Source organism: Eurypyga helias, unplaced genomic scaffold, assembly GCF_000690775.1.
Source record: "Eurypyga helias isolate BGI_N326 unplaced genomic scaffold, ASM69077v1 scaffold6197, whole genome shotgun sequence".
Lineage (NCBI taxonomy): Eukaryota > Metazoa > Chordata > Aves > Eurypygiformes > Eurypygidae > Eurypyga > Eurypyga helias.
The window spans coordinates 30,097-45,951 of NW_010260981.1; the positions used below are offsets into that span (position 1 = coordinate 30,097).

A 15,855-nucleotide genomic window follows, 5' to 3' on the forward strand; every position below is an offset into this window, starting at 1 on the left:
GGCTTTAAATGAAAAGAAAATAAGCACACAAAACTTCAAATGTTTTCTGAGGGCTTCCCAGCTCCCCTAGCATCCTGGACTGATTGGTCATGGCATGGCTGCACTCAAGACTGGGGGAGCTGGTACATCCACAGGGTCACACCTGCCGTCACGTGTTCACTTCATTTAATACTTCTTCAGTTAATTTTCTCTGCAGATTCATTCACCGGACTCATAAACATAATGACGGACATAATTTGGCGCTACACTGGAGATTTCATGGCTCCTGATATCGTTTGCAGAGTTGTTCGTTATTTCCAGGTATAGAAACCTTGTGCTCCCCTGTATGCCCAAGCTCGCATGGCTTCGTGTCCCCATGGGAATAACCCCTGATAAAAATGCTGTACAGACATTTTTGTAGCATCAGAAGTGCTAAATGCTTAGTGTTCGTTTAAAGCTGAAACCTTTTAATTAAAACATATGAAATATTTTAAATTTTGTAAACAAGACGAAGGAAAAATATCTGGGTGAAAATACAAAGGTTTTTTTTATTTTCCTTTTTTTTTCCTCCAGTAAAAGTTTCCAAATATTCTTAGTTCAATGTTCTTTCTGACATTATTTTCTGCAATAAATGTGTCTCAACTGCTGCCTCATATACCTTCTGCCCCAGGTGGTCCTTCTCTACGCCTCAACTTACGTCCTCGTGTCACTCAGCATAGACCGGTATCATGCCATAGTTTACCCAATGAAGTTCTTGCAAGGAGGTAGGAGAATTTCTGTACCTTGCTATTGCTATGGATGTTATTGGAAAGTTTTTTAGTTTCAAAATTCATGACCTTTTTGCCATGAATTATTTATAAATTTGGACTCTGTTACAGTTTTCTAAATGACAAAGGAGCTGTAGTTTCGAGATATATTAAGCCTCACTTAGCCCTCAGCAGTTTTTATAAGCATTGTGTTAGCAAAGAATGAAATGACATTTTAAAAGGTATAGAGGATTTCATTATCTTCCAGCATTTTGAGAAGGTTATTTTGGGCAAAAGCTATCCCTCGTAGAACTGCACTTACTCTAGGAACTGCAACAGCTGTATTGTCTATTTATTCACACTAAAAAATATCTTGGATAGACAGTGTAGTATTGAAAAGTCATACAATAGTTTGATAAGAGAACTTCAAAAGCTATAGCATGTAAGTTTGGATATCTATTGTTTCTTGTCATTTCTTCTATTTGTTATTTTTACAGCACACAAATATATCCTGGCTGCTTATCAGTGCAATTTAAAGAACATGATTTCCTTCCTACAGAGCCTAAACTGAGACGCTAAGCATGTCGCACTGAGTGAATAAACAGAAATAGCAGGTGGGGAGGAAGGGGAACAGTTACAAGAACCATGAGATCCAGAGGATGTATTTTAATGAGACTCAAATATCGTTCTTGTTTTTGGAGTAATGATGACTTTTGACAGCCTGATCTATTCAGGGGATCAGATTAATGGTCCTTTCTGGCCTTAAAAACCTATGAATCAATCACAGCCCAGGCAGTGGTGCAGCTTTGACAGATATTAAGGTCTGAAAACTTCAAATACTTTGTGAAATTTAGCCTCATATTCCATGGCATGCAGATCAACTTTTTCAGACCAGAGTGGTCGATATGAAGGTTTTCTCAGCAGGGTTTGGGATGCAGGCTTTGGGAAACTCTGCAGCTCCTGCCGACGTTGAGACAGGCTTGGGAGGGGTCATAAATCACCTGAAGCATCGACCATCAGCTGAGCAGGGCAGATGTGAGACAGGCTCACTGACATTTGCTCTTCATACATGGTACAGGAAAAGCAGCACTTGTTAAATTACTGCCTGGGCTTAGTAAAGAATTCTGTGGTTCATCTTTGCAAATGACTTTGAAGTTGAGAAAAAACCAACCAAACCACCTCATGGTGCTCATATAATTTTTTCTTTTCTTTCTAAGGCTGGTGAAGAGCAGACATTGCGCCCAGCCGAGGGCAGCAGAGCCATCAGCTGGGTGCAGCTCAGGGGGGTGAAAGGCCATGATCAGAGAGAATTCTGGCAAAGCCCACCTGCCTCTGGCAAGGGCTGGCTACACACTGATGGTCAATCAAAGACTATTTTCAAAGGGAAAAAGGAGGCAGCTGTAAACATAAGAGAATTCTCTAGGGAGGTATATTTACCATAGCAACTTCTGGTACACACATCAATATTCACCTTTTGCACCTACCTATTCCTAGCAGAGGTGTGGTGAGCTTTTGAAATGCTCTCTTAGCTATTCTGCAGGCAGAGAACAGAGAGATTTACCAAACTTTGTCATTAGTAATGACACAGAGAGACTTTAAAACCAGTTCTGAGTCAACTTGTGGCAAATTTCTTTCCAAACTGAAACACTGATCCCCCCAGAATCGTTCAATCAAGAAACAGAACGGTTGTTTCTCCTTAACAATTTTTAAAATTATGTTTCCATGTGGCCTTGAAATATCATTTGGGGGAAAAAAAAAATAGATTTTGCTTTCAAAAAATCTTTTTTTTTTTTTAATCGTGGTTTAGTTACTAGCCTTAAGTCATGCTAAAAAACATTTGCATGGTTTCTAAGAAAACAAACTTCAGGAGTTACATATTTTAAACTCACTTTGCAGATACATAAATGACCACAGAAAGTGAAGGATGTGGAAGAATTATATATTGCAATCCTCATGCTTTTACTGTATGAGGCACCTAATCCAATAACCAAAGTGGTCATTAAAAAAATCATAAAATAAAGATAGGAAAGAGAAAAAACTGAGAAGTTACATCAGAAGATATTTTATAAATATTTCACTATATTGAAAAGACATATGCAAGCAGTACACAAACTACACAGCAGGCAACAATAGAACTGCTTAAGTAAAAGACAAAACCCGAGTAGGTGCACATTGTCCCTTGCATGGCCTTGTGCTGCCAATGATGCTAAGGTCCAGCAGATCAATGAGATTCTGGAACAGCTTTCTCTTTGGATTTAAAACCTATTTTTAAAATGGCACTTGCTTTATAGAAGGATTGCATAACACTGCTGTGTATGGCAGAAAGGATCAAAACTCCTCCCAAGAGGGTCCCCCATCGTCTGTTGCTGGGAGCAGGCAGAAGTGCACAAACCCACCGTTGCAGCACCCGGATGCTGAAGCAGAGCAAAGGGGATGGTGCCATGAAATGTCCTTTAGGAGACCCAGTCCCAGAGCTCACGAGTGAGACTCCTGCTCCAACCCTGGGTGTTAGTCTTGACCACCCCAGTATGAAAAACTCTCCATTTAAAGAGCAATATTGGTTTTAAAGGAAAATACTGAGACTGGCTGAATAGAATATAATATTTCAAAAGCTGCTATTTATTTGATTCCATTTATAATTGATGATTTGCTGGCATTTAGAGCATATTAGAACATTTACAAAAAACAACATTAAAACCCCCTGTTTGTGAGGCAGCCAACTAACATTACTCAGAAAAACCAAAAATCTACTTACCTTGATGTCATCAGTGCCCTGCAGAGCCCTTTAGACTAGCAAGGCTATATTCTACCAAACATGAGAGACATTTAAAAACAAGATTAAATTAACATTGCAGGTAATGTTTTATAAAACACAAAGACAAAATACCACTCTTGCCCAACCCAACTTGCCTACTTCTCTTCAAATTAAGGACATCGTTACACAGTGAAAAGAAAGTGTATTACCCAAGCATGATCTTTTCCCCTTAGAAACAGACATATGGGCCCCACTGAGGCTTGTATGTGTGTAGTTTAAGTAGCTAGCTCACAGCTGAAAAGCCCTTTCTGTCAGGACATATTTTGTGAAAGTTACTCTTAATATTCTTTTGCTAAGTTTATTCTGTTAAGCTTTGGGAAACTTTACAGATCTCCTTTGCCTGTGCAATATTTATAGACTTAATCTAACCCTCTCACACTGATGTCATCAGAGTTCCCTTAAGCCCTAGATTAGCAAGACTATTTTGCTGAACGTAGGTAGCATTTAAAAATGAGCAGGATAAGTGAATATTTGCAACTGATGTTTTATAAAGCACAAAATTACTTTTTGAATGTTTCTCCCACATGCTTTCATATTGCTTTTTGAGCATCAAGGAGAAAAGACTTTCTTCTTGGTATGCATAATTTAAAGTGAACCTCTCTTAGACACACAACCTTTTGTAGGACAATAAAGTATTTCGACACCAAAGATTGCCAGATCAAAAACTCTGTCCCCATCTGTTCCTCCAGCAATCTCACTCAGAAGGAATAACTGCTTCTGAGAATTACTGGTACTCCTCAGATCAGCCCTTTTTTCCCCACACTTTTTAGCTAGAGCTACCTGGATTTTAGCCAGAAAATGCATATTTGTGAATATGAAAGCCTTGGAGCTGCTTGCTCCATCCCTTTGATTTTTACAAAATTCCATGGGTGCTCCAGGCATCATTGGTTTTCCCAACAGTTTTCCCTACTTGGTAACACAGGAGGCCAGAAGCCAAGAGGAAGGTCTGACCCATGTTTTGGGATCCTTCAGCTCCTGATCTTCACCATGAGATCCAGCAGGATCTCCTAGTCAGTGCCGGTTGTGGCAGATAAAACAGGGCTGAGCACTTGAGCACCAGCCCACCATCATCATGGTTAACAGTCCACCCTTGGCATGGCTTGGGTACGTGCCCATCAAGAGGAGCTGCGCTTGGTCCCTGCCATGGTGCAGAGAACAGCAGGAGATGCCCGTGGTCTCCAGGACCACGTTTCTTTTGGGGCAATAAAGCTGCAGCTGGAATTAAAGGCGGCTGGGTGCGTAATTTTGTTCAGATCCTTAACGGAGGCACTTTCTCTTTCCTGATAGGAAATGTTTTGCAACCTTTCTGATGTCAATGTGCATCAAAATGTTTAGTTTTCATTCCAAGGAGCCCATTTCTCCTGCCAGTACATCCAGTACGCTCCAACCCAGTTTATGTTTTAAGTAACCCTTCCCAGTCTCAGCCTTCCTCCGTTAACTGTAGCACAAGGTCTCCTTCTTCTTTTCTGTCTCTGTTCTACTGACCTCTGCTTTGCTGTGCCAGGGCAAGAGTGTGCAGAAAGGCAGGCCTGTGGTCCTTTGCATTCATTCGTGACGCTGTCGTGGTGGTGCAGAGGGACCATTTACATCTCGTTTTTCTGCCATGCTGACCCTGACCACTGCCTTCCTCATAGCTTTTCAGTGGGCCCTTAGCATCTTTAACTAAGACATGTAAAATACAAACCCATAACAACATGGCTTTTTATCGTGAGAAAGAGGTGGAATCCCCATTCTCCTTTGCAGTCTTTTGAGCATCAGCCAGCTGCAGCCCAAAATTCCCTTCTCCACTGTTTCCTCCTCCTCCTCCTGCATTTCTACCACTACTGCTACAAGGGGACAGTCACACCAGCACACCTGTTAACACTGTGTGTTTGACTCTTGCACAGAAAAACAGGCCAAAGTTCTCATTGGAGTGGCTTGGAGTCTCTCTTTCCTGTTTTCCATACCGACTCTGATTATTTTTGGGAAACGGCAGCTCTCCAATGGGGAAGTGCAGTGCTGGGCTCTCTGGCCTGATGACTCCTACTGGATACCCTACATGACGGTGGTGGCTTTCCTGGTGTACTTCATTCCCCTGATCATTATCAGGTAAGCTTGAACCGCAGTCAGCAAGCACGTGGTGAAAGCTGTCAAGTGTGCAATCAGCTTAATGCTTTAATTTCTATTCATTCTTTACAATTTCATTTCCGCACCTGCCTTATAGCTGTTATGCTTTTTACCACATAATGCATGGGTCGCTGTACTTGCCCCTGGGTGTTCTCTGTGCAGTACTAACAGACAGAAATATTTTCTCTGAAAAAAGACTGAATCTCTAAATGTGTCCACTTATCTCTGCAGATTCAGGCTTGAAACATAGCTTTATAAATCCAGTAAGAATGTCTAGCTAATATGACAAAATTTAGTTTTAATAAAAGAACAGGAAACCATACTTAATGCTAATTAAAGTAAAATTAACTTAAAGTGCTCTCAAGCTTCAGAGTAGTAGAAGAGTGTTTCTTGACCAGGATCAGAAAAAAATCTCAAAGTGTTTGAAGCCGCCAACCATACTTAAAAAAACTGAACAAATTAAATTCATCCCATTTTGTAATGAGAAACCTGAGTTGCAAATATCTGAGACTGATTTGCCCAAAATTGAAAAGATGATCTGCAGCAGAATCTGTTTTTAAACTAAGGTCAATTATATTTCCTAGACTGTGCTTGGTGATGAGTGAAATCTATTGCCTCCCTCTGGGGTCCTGCCTTTAGCGACTGTTAAACAGAAATTATCTACCCATGAGTAGCTAGTAATGCAAAGAAGCAGTCAAACACTGGTGTGGAGGAGGAAGGAGGTTTCTTAACCACCTTGAAAGGCTGCTGGTGGCAGTAACTGGTTCTCTGAGCCCAGATGTATTTCTTGCCTTTCTTTCCCTTTTATTCTCTTTCAGTAGCATGGTTACAATAGGATCTCTTGGTGTCAGCCTCTTCTTAGTGGCAAAGAGGACTTGCTGGGACTCCTTTTGCTCTCTATAATTTGGTGCCATGCTGTTTGGGCTGTGAGAGGAGCTACCTTTACATGTCCCTTGGACATCTCTCATGGTCCATCTGCTTTTCCAGCAGGTGATGAATCATGAATCTCGGTAGCTTCCTGCTCATTAGCACCCCAGGTTAGAGCAGGAGGGGAGAGGGGCTGATCTTTTCTAGATGATGGCAGGATTGGCTACATAAGCTAAATAGCAATGACCATGTTGTGGTTTTAGTTGCTTTCCAGTTTAGCTGTGCCTTGACTTTCTCACTGTTCAATCACAGAGTTCAGGTTCTGCACCTTCTAATGGAAACATGTTTATCTCTGGTAGAACCAACACCATGGGAGCATGGAAATCGTGGTGCTCCAACTCATTTAGCTGACTTTTTGACATTTTAGCTGACCAATTTTCATCCCTAGAGAGAAGGGACAGTATCTGTACTTTACTTGCAACATATCAGTTTGGGAATACTTCCATTTTTGTGCCTGATTGAACAGATATGCAAACAAAATCATGAGTAGTTCTACTTGAAGAAAAGACATAACAGAAATTGAGAAGAATCATAGAATCATAGAATGGTTAGGGTTGGAAGGGACCTTAAGGATCATCTAGTTCCACCCCCCCTGCCATGGGCAGGGACACCTTCCACTAGACCAGGTTGCTCAGAGCCACATCCAGCCTGGCCTTGAACACTTCCAGGGATGGGGCATCCACAGCTTCTCTGGGCAACCTGTGCCAGTGCCTCACCACCCTCTCTGGGAAGAACTTCTTCCTGATATCCAATCTAAACCTCCCCGCTTTCAATTTAAACCCGTTACCCCTTGTCCTGTCACTACAGGCCCTTGTAAAAAGTCCTCTCCCAGCACCCTTGTAGGCCCCCTTCAGATACTGGAAAGCTGCAATGAGGTCTCCTCGGAGCCTCCTCTTCTCCAGGCTGCACAAGCCCAGTTCTCGCAGCCTGTCCCCATAGCAGAGTGGCTCCAGCCCTCTGATCATCTTTGTGGCCTCCTCTGGACTCGCTCCAAGTGGTCAATATCCTCCTGATGTTGAGGGCTCCACAGCTGGACGCAGCACTCCAGGTGGGGTCTCACCAGAGCAGAGTAGAGGGGCAGAATCCCCTCCCTCGACCTGCTGGCCACACTTCTCTGGATACAGCCCAGGATACGGCTGGCCTTCTGGGCTGCCAGAACTATGTCCAGATTATCCAATTGCTCTTCCTTCCTACACAGGATCATATGTATGTTTACCTGTAAACATATGTATGTTACCTGTTTACCTGTAAAACCAGCCTAGCATTACATAAACCAAAAAATATTCTTGGGATTATGTAAATAAAAACATGGATCTGCAGCCCAGCATTAGCAGTAAAAAGAATAAATACACACAGATGAGACAAAAAGTAATTTAACTGTACAAAAGAAATGGCACTAGAAAACAGGCTGAGGATCATTTTACTGTGAGAGGATTTTTATTACGAATTTTCTCAATCAGGAAGTTCTAGCCATCATCTTAAGTGTTTTAGGGAAAAGGCCCATAGCCTGCCCAGTTTTCAGTCATTCCACACGTGAGGGAAACATCTCTCACACTCAAACTTACAGATTCCATGCTTTCCACTACAGATCAGCCACACCTTTTACGTGACATATATACTTGTTTGGCACGAAAAGGCAAGCTACACAGCAACAGATTTTTCAGAGCTGCTAACATTATGCTCCCCTCCTCCCTGCCAAAGGAAGATATTCAAACCAGATCAGCTCTGTTACTGGCTTTACAGTAAATGCCCAGAAGCAAGAAGGCGATGAAGACATGAGGGAAAGGGAAAGTCAATGAAACTGGCATTTCATGAGATTGCCCTGACAGCCGAGACACGAATTAAGCATCCTAAAATTCTTATGGCTTTAATCCTACGTGACTTTTACATGAGAAGTTTATGGCAGGACAGGAACTTAAAAGAGCAGCTTGGGAGTCACAGGGCAGTGCAGTGCCCATTGCCTGCCGAAAAACACATTCCTGGTTTCAGTGTACACTGACACAAATGCTTTCACGTCCTTGCCAGCAGAAGTCAAATTCTTGACTGATCCTAACTGGTACCAGGCACTGGAAGGAGGGATGGGTGGTGAGCCAGGGAAGGAACTTTTTCTGCTCATTTTATTTCTAGTTATCAGTCATACTATTTTCTTCAGAACAGAGATTAGATTGTCTAAAACCACATAAAAAGAGGATTGCCATCAGAGCAAGGTCAGCAAAGACATTATGAATAAACACCACACAGTTTGGAAGGAACTGGCTATTTTTTTAGAACATTTTGTCAAGTTTCAAGCATACAACTGAAGGTTGCAACTTCCCAGCTGATGCACCTGTAAAACATCTGTCAACATAGCTTCAAGGTGTGACATCTATTTCTTCAAAATTTCTTGACAGTCCAAGGGTTTAAAGCTAATCCACCTAATGTGGCTGCAGCATATAAATACTCTGGTAAGCAGTCTGCAGCCAAAGAATGGTGGGAATGGCTGTTAATATCTGCAGGGACTAGATTTTTATGCAAAAGTTTTGTTCCACTATAGGTGTTCACACAGTAGGTTTGATGACAAACAAGCTGCTGTTCCAGAAAGTTGAGTGAGAGAGATCAAGTACACCGTAGTTGTGTGTTTCTCTGTCAAAATATTAATTATAATAATGAGAGGTGGTTTTCAGTAAATACAGGAAGGCATTTCTGTGATTTTTTAAATTTAATGGTCTTTTGCTGAAGATGTTATAAAAGAAAGGCCTTAACAATGGAGAGATGATCCATAAATGTGCAACTGAAAAGTCAAGGATTGGTATCTAAGAAGCCAGGAATATAAACAAACCAGAAGCCAAGGTACACACCATGCTCACTGAGGAAGAATAAGACCTTTTCTGCAATAATTCATTTTGTTTGCGCAGCTACTTTATTTTCCCTGCCAAAGCACTCTGGTTTAGCTTCATGGCAGGTGCCTGATGCAATGTGGGGCACTGGCTGGCGGAGTTAATTCTTAATTAGTTCTGCTGCCTGAATCTGCTGAAAACCTAACCTCTAGAGCAAAGCAGTTCACTGATGACAGCACTTTTTCTAGTGCAGTTCATCTGAAGCACCTACAAAGGATAAAATTTTACTTTTCAGGTGTAGGACTTAATTCCACACTAGATATGACACTTTGGCTGAGCAGTTTTCACTTACTACAGTCCAGGTATCGTCATCTTTTAAGCTTCTCTCATCCATCCCAAGGTCTCTCAGCAGAGCTGATTTCATATGTTCCTGACACAGCCTTCAACTAACCCACAGGAGTTGTGTTATTCATAACACCACAGCCCCTGAAATGAATAATTTATTCGATAACCTTATGCTCAGTCTGGAAAACCCTTCCACCGACAAGCTAATCCCCCAGACATGGTGTGAGCAAACCCTACAGATTCCAAGCCAAAACACAAGCCAGAAGAAAACAACAATCTGTATCTTTGGTTTTGGGGGTATTTTTAAACATATATATATGAAAAGTCAATCTATGAACAAAACTGCAACAGCCCTGAAAGATTTAAATACTTGGGGGGTCTATTCTCACCACTTCTTCATGACTGGAGAATCAGCAATCAGTTATCAAACAGCTTGTTGTTGTGTGTCAAGTTTTATATCTGATTATAATACAAATGAACACAACCTGAATAATTAAAAGAGAATGAAAAACTGCAATTAGATTTTTAACCCAAGTGTGTGATTATCTTTGAGAGCTAGAAAAAGGGAGAATATTTGTTCTTTTCATGTAAAAGCTCCCCTCCTCCCCACTGTCTCTGTGTTGGTCAGCGAGAGCCACCGGTCCTGAATCACGTTCTTCTTTACAGCCCTTAAAACTTTGGCCTGTTCTTCCCTCTTAGACTAATCTACCACTTCTTCTGCAGTTGATGTTGTCAACCTACCAAACCCCAGAAAATTCAGAAAAATTAATGAGGCAACCTGCAGTAATTAGTTCTCTCATATTCTGGGACAAGTGTCATCAGCTATAACCAAAGCCGTTTCTCCTGCACCAAGATATGCCAAGCAAAGCCCAAACGCTATGTGTGTAGTTGAATGCCTCTGGGGCATTGCTGAGCAGAGGTTAAATGTGTCAAATCAAGATTACAGTCTTCTCTCTACAGTGTTACGGTTTGCACCTGGCCCCCTCAGGTCCTGTGATGGGGAGACAAGAGAGCTACGGTGTTTCTGTTCTGTGCCAAACCATAATTATATTCTGGCACTTGAGTATGCAGTAATTCAGAGTCTTTTTAACTGTTATTCACAATTGCCAAATATATTTTCTATATTTTAACTGATAAATGTAATACATAGACATTTATCTAATATAATTCCAAATTCAAGTTAAAAAAATTGCAAAAGTTCATCTTGAAGGCGAGAGGAAAAAATATCTATCTGTGGTTTAAAATCAAAACTCCAAAGAGAACATTTGCTTTGGAGCAGCAGAAAAATAATTAGAAGGGGGAAAAAAAAACCCACACAAACAAACAAACCAGAATCAGCTAAAAGGAATAAAATGGAACTAAAAATAAGGCATTGCAATGAAATAAAAAATAGATCAAGTAAAAGGTATTTGTCTGAATTAAATCGAATAACGGGAATAAAAATACCATTGATAAAAATACCAAAGGTCATTTTTTGAGCTTAATTCAACAAACACAATTGGTTTTGCCTGCAATTTCCATTTCTAAATAAAAACAAGCCTAGATCTGGCACATACGTTCAAATATCTGTCCGTCTACTCACCCATTACACATGAATACAATGGCTTGTTCAGATGACGTTGCATATGCCTTTTGTCTTTGGATACATAGTGCTGTCTATTAGCTACTATAAAACATACCACAGCTGCATCACTTTGCACAAATAAAGTACAAGGAACAATAGGCGACACTGGATGATAAATACAAGCAATTAGCAGCAAGCTTAGATGTACTTTTTGCCATGGTAGAGGCTCATTTTACTACCAAATACTGAGCCTGGGGGAGATGCTATCGTACTGCAATTATTTAACTAAATAAAAAACCCTGTGTTTAAAGAGTACAGATCAATAACTCTTATTATTGTTAATACCAACATATTGGTTTACCAAAAGACATTTTGTTTTCAAAAAAAAAAAGTGATCTAGAAATTAAAAATAAAGATGGAATGGGACTATTCACAGTAGCATTTGTATGACAAACTATAAGTTAGTTACATGGCCAAAGAATGCTGTAATTACCAATGGGGTCAAATTAAACACCACCATTAATGTACAACATGCTACAGTGAACATGCATCTTAGTCCTTCGGAATCTGGATCAAGCTAAATTGCTTTTGGAGATGCAATGAATTTCACTTGCGGAGTTACATCCATAGTCTGAACTGCATTCTTGTATTTTCCTGCCACCTCTACAGACATGCGTCCTATGAGGGATAGGAAAAAACCACTGCATTTTCAAAACAGCAACATGTCCTTTCCATCCTGTGGTCTTCACAGCCCAAACAGCTCCTTCTCAAAAATGCTTGGATTGTTTTTCCAAACAAGTTTCACTATTCCACCTGAGCTATTTCTTCCCATTCTTTAGTCTCTCACCTGCAAATAACAGGCCACAACAACTCGTATAGTATTTTAATATCATAATATACATTCAAGTGGCTACAGCACATGTTTATATACTGCCCAAGAATCCCCAGCGAGGATTGGAAGACCAGCGCACTACGTACTTACAGACACAAAGAAACCCATCATCTGGACCTAAAAAATTATACATCAAATCTCCTGGTGCTTTCAGTGGAGACAACAGCAAGGAGCATGCAGGCGTGCTACACGTGTTGTCAACCAAAGTCTGTGGCAATGTGGATGGTGTGCTTTTACAACTTGGCAGCGAGTAACAATGTCAAGAGGAAGGAGACAGATTACAATATGGTCAGAGTAGTGCAGACCCTTGCTGAACACCCTCCTGCCCATCTGATTACCAGTTGTCATCTGTCCCCCGCTACTCTTTGCTTATCTGCCACTTCATTTTCCATCAAGTGGGAATTTCTTCCCCCACTTTGAGATGTCACCAACCTCCCCATCCTCCTCTAACCACCTTTTACAGAAAGAAGCTACAAATGCATTCTGAAAAAAAAAAAAAACAAACACCTGCTTTTTGCTTGTAAGAAAAATACAACTTCTGTTCCATAAGTGCTCTCTTTTTGTTGTTGTGGCTTTGAAACACACACACAGACACCTCTTATGATCTAAAGCTTTGGGTGACACATTTCTGGAAACTCTAGTTTCTCAGCTCTGTGCCAGCATAGCTGGGGGAAAGAAAAAAAAAAAAAAAGATCAGGCACTAATAAGATCCGGAGTCCCAGAGAGATCAAAGCATAAAGGCATAAGTGTGTCTGGCAACAGAGTCACTGGGGAGTGTACCTAGCATGACAAGTGCCTCATCTTCCCTGACACCCACCCTGAGCAGCTTTATACCACCTCTGCTACCCTCCCGATAAGGAAGGCTCCAGTAGACCCAGCAATAGAAAAAAGAAAGATGAACAGAGGCAGAAACACCAATACAAATCCACTATGCTGGCAGCACTTTAGAAGCCACTGGATTAAACCAGGAATTAAACTTTCCCTTAGACTTCTAAAAATCAAGGATTCAAATGAAATAGCATGTCGTCCCATACGTGAAATTCCAAGAGAAGAAGACAGCTGCTGTAACTGCGCCTGGTGAAAGGGATGCTCCTACCAGGCTCTGCAGCAAACAGGGCAGGATTTCTGGGGCTGGAGGGAAAGCAAGTGAGGAGTCTGACTTCATAATTCAATCCTTGTGACACTTGGCTAGACAAAGAGAGTCTGAGGATTTTGACTAGGGAGGTAGGCTGATTTGTCCTGATGCTTAAGCCCTGCTGAATGAGTCCTGATGGACACATGCAGGTCTGCATCAGCGGGGATACTGTTTCAACTGTAAATAAAAAGGTCAGGCTAGAGACAGCAGGCTAGGGAGAAAATAGAAACAGGACTTTTAGGAGCTGGCTGGAAATTTTCTTGAGATGACAACAATTATCATTATACATTCTTATTCACCGGAACAATCAAAGGAGAAATGATACATGAATTTTCCACCATTGTTCACTACAAAGTACAAAGGAACTCTCAAGTGCACCAGAAGATAAATAAACAGGTACTTGAAAAGCCAGGATATAAAAGGAAAGTGTTCAAGTCAGCTGGGAGCCATGCTGGACCTTTGAGGGGATTAAGGCAGGCAAGCTAGAGGTCCGCCGCAGATGCGTGCCAAACCCTCACTGGGCAAGTACACTCCTGCTCTGCTGCACAGCCCAGACTGCACGCTGAACTTCCACATCTCACCTATTGAGCCTGAAAACCAGATGGTTCAGACTTCTACAGATAGGAAACCTCCAAAACACATAAATACTGCCTTTGCAAGCATGCCTCGGAATTGAGGGTGCTGTAGAAAGGGCTTGTATATCAGTCAGAGCTCTAATAAGTATAATGTCTCTTCTGATAATAAAATTAAGCCACTTGGTAGTAAGATACATTTTTGTCTCTCTCAAGAAAAAAAAAAAAAAAAAAGAGAAATAATTTCTCTGGTTGCACCTTTTCTACAGAGTCACCACAAATGTTTTTTGGTAATTAACAGTTATGCTGCCCCAGGCCTTCTGTTATGGTGCTTGGTATTTACATCAGGAAAACATGGCAACCTGAGTGCATTAGCTGAACTATTTTGAAATCATTTCTGTCTTCCTTAGGAGATCAAAAAGGAAAACAGCAGTCCAAAGCATGGTGTTGTTCCCTGCCCATGGCAGGGGGGTTGGAACTAGGTGATCTTTAAGGTTCCTTCCAACCCAAACCATTCTATGATTGTTATGTATCCTTGCAGGAGGAAAGGCAGACAGAGCAAGGTCTCGTATGTTTTTTTTATGTAAACTGCTGAAAAGGTAACATCCTCATCCAGGATGTAGGTTCAAACAGCTCGTCAGCCTGAAGGAATTATTTTTACCTACTCTATATTGCATAAATAGAATTCCAGATTTGTTATCACCTAGGAAAACTTCATAACTATGCGAGATCATCGTGGACCAGGGCACTTTTCATCTCTCTAATTAAAAGTAGATGTATGTTCCCCTCTAAACACAGAAATCGTGGTGGATCTGGTTGTTAAAAATCTAACTCTCCCATCTAACTGATACTTCTGTCCTCCTTGATTTCAGTCTCAGGACCCTGAGACCTCAAAGTGAGCACCATGGTACCTAAATGCATTTCTCATGGATCTTGCCCCTGTCGACATCCCCAGGGTACTGTTTTATTTGCTAGCTTCATAATCACAGAATAACACCAAACCAGAAGCGAAAACGCAGTCAAAACTTGTCCATCCTCTTGCTTCCCCCATTTTAGGGGTAACATCCTTCTTGCAGCTCCCAAGCCTACAAGCACACCCCTGTGCAGGGATGAGGTGCCTCCCACCTGGGGTTGGTACCCAGGCAAGTTTGGCCTCAGCCAACCCAAAATCCCCAACAAGCTCGAGCCTGCAAGACCTTGGCCAAATCACTGCATTCCTCTGCACCTCAGAACGGACATGTTCAAAGCCAGGACAACAACAATGAGTTTCATGGTGAAAACTTTTAGATCTGAAAATAACAATGGGAGAGTCATATTTTGTTGTTGTTATTATTCCTATGAAGTCCCGTCATCTCTCTGAGCTCCTTACACATAGATAAGTATATTCATAGAGCAAAAATGACTTAGATGTCAGTTAAACTTACTGTGCCTTATAATGTCAATGACTCTCTCTCTTCTGTAGCATCATATACTCAATTGTGATTCGAACCATCTGGATGAAGAGCAAAGCTCAGGCTGTCATCATAACCAGCTGCCCTGGTGAGTCTCAGTATACACGTCTCCAGTCTTACAATTCTAATCCAGCCAATTCCCCCAAATCCAAGGACATGTGGTGTCATGACTGACTTAGAATCATAGAATCATAGAAACTTCCGTCACTGGGAATGGCGTATCTGTAATTGCTCATTCATAACTCTTTTCTATAATGTTTACTTTCTTTGACACTAAATCCCTTTGAAAGAAACAATAAAAAATAACTAAAAGGTAAAAAATCATTATACTAGAACTTAGAATCCGTATTCGTCAAACTTCGCCCATTTCCTGAATAACTTTTTTTCTAGCAGATACTTAGTTAAGTCTTTTGCTGTGCTTTTGTATGACAAGTCTGGTTTTACTCAAGATCAGAAATTCCTGGCTATGGAAAGCCATAAAATGAGCTGATCTTTCCACCCCAAGAC

At 41.2% G+C, this 15,855-nt stretch overlaps 1 protein-coding gene across 1 annotated transcript in view; it reads left to right on the forward strand.

Annotated features, from left to right (window-relative positions):
- The window catches only part of NPSR1 (neuropeptide S receptor 1), a gene marked incomplete at both ends in the record, with an annotated part of 38,559 nt that extends 23,123 nt beyond the window's left edge, over positions 1 to 15,436 (forward strand). Inside the window, 4 exons of the mRNA XM_010155205.1 lie at positions 197 to 300; positions 650 to 743; positions 5,427 to 5,628; positions 15,360 to 15,436. Coding sequence (XP_010153507.1) covers positions 197 to 300; positions 650 to 743; positions 5,427 to 5,628; positions 15,360 to 15,436 — 477 coding nt within the window. The remainder of the gene's footprint in view (positions 1 to 196; positions 301 to 649; positions 744 to 5,426; positions 5,629 to 15,359) is intronic.
- Positions 15,437 to 15,855: the final 419 nt, after the last annotated feature.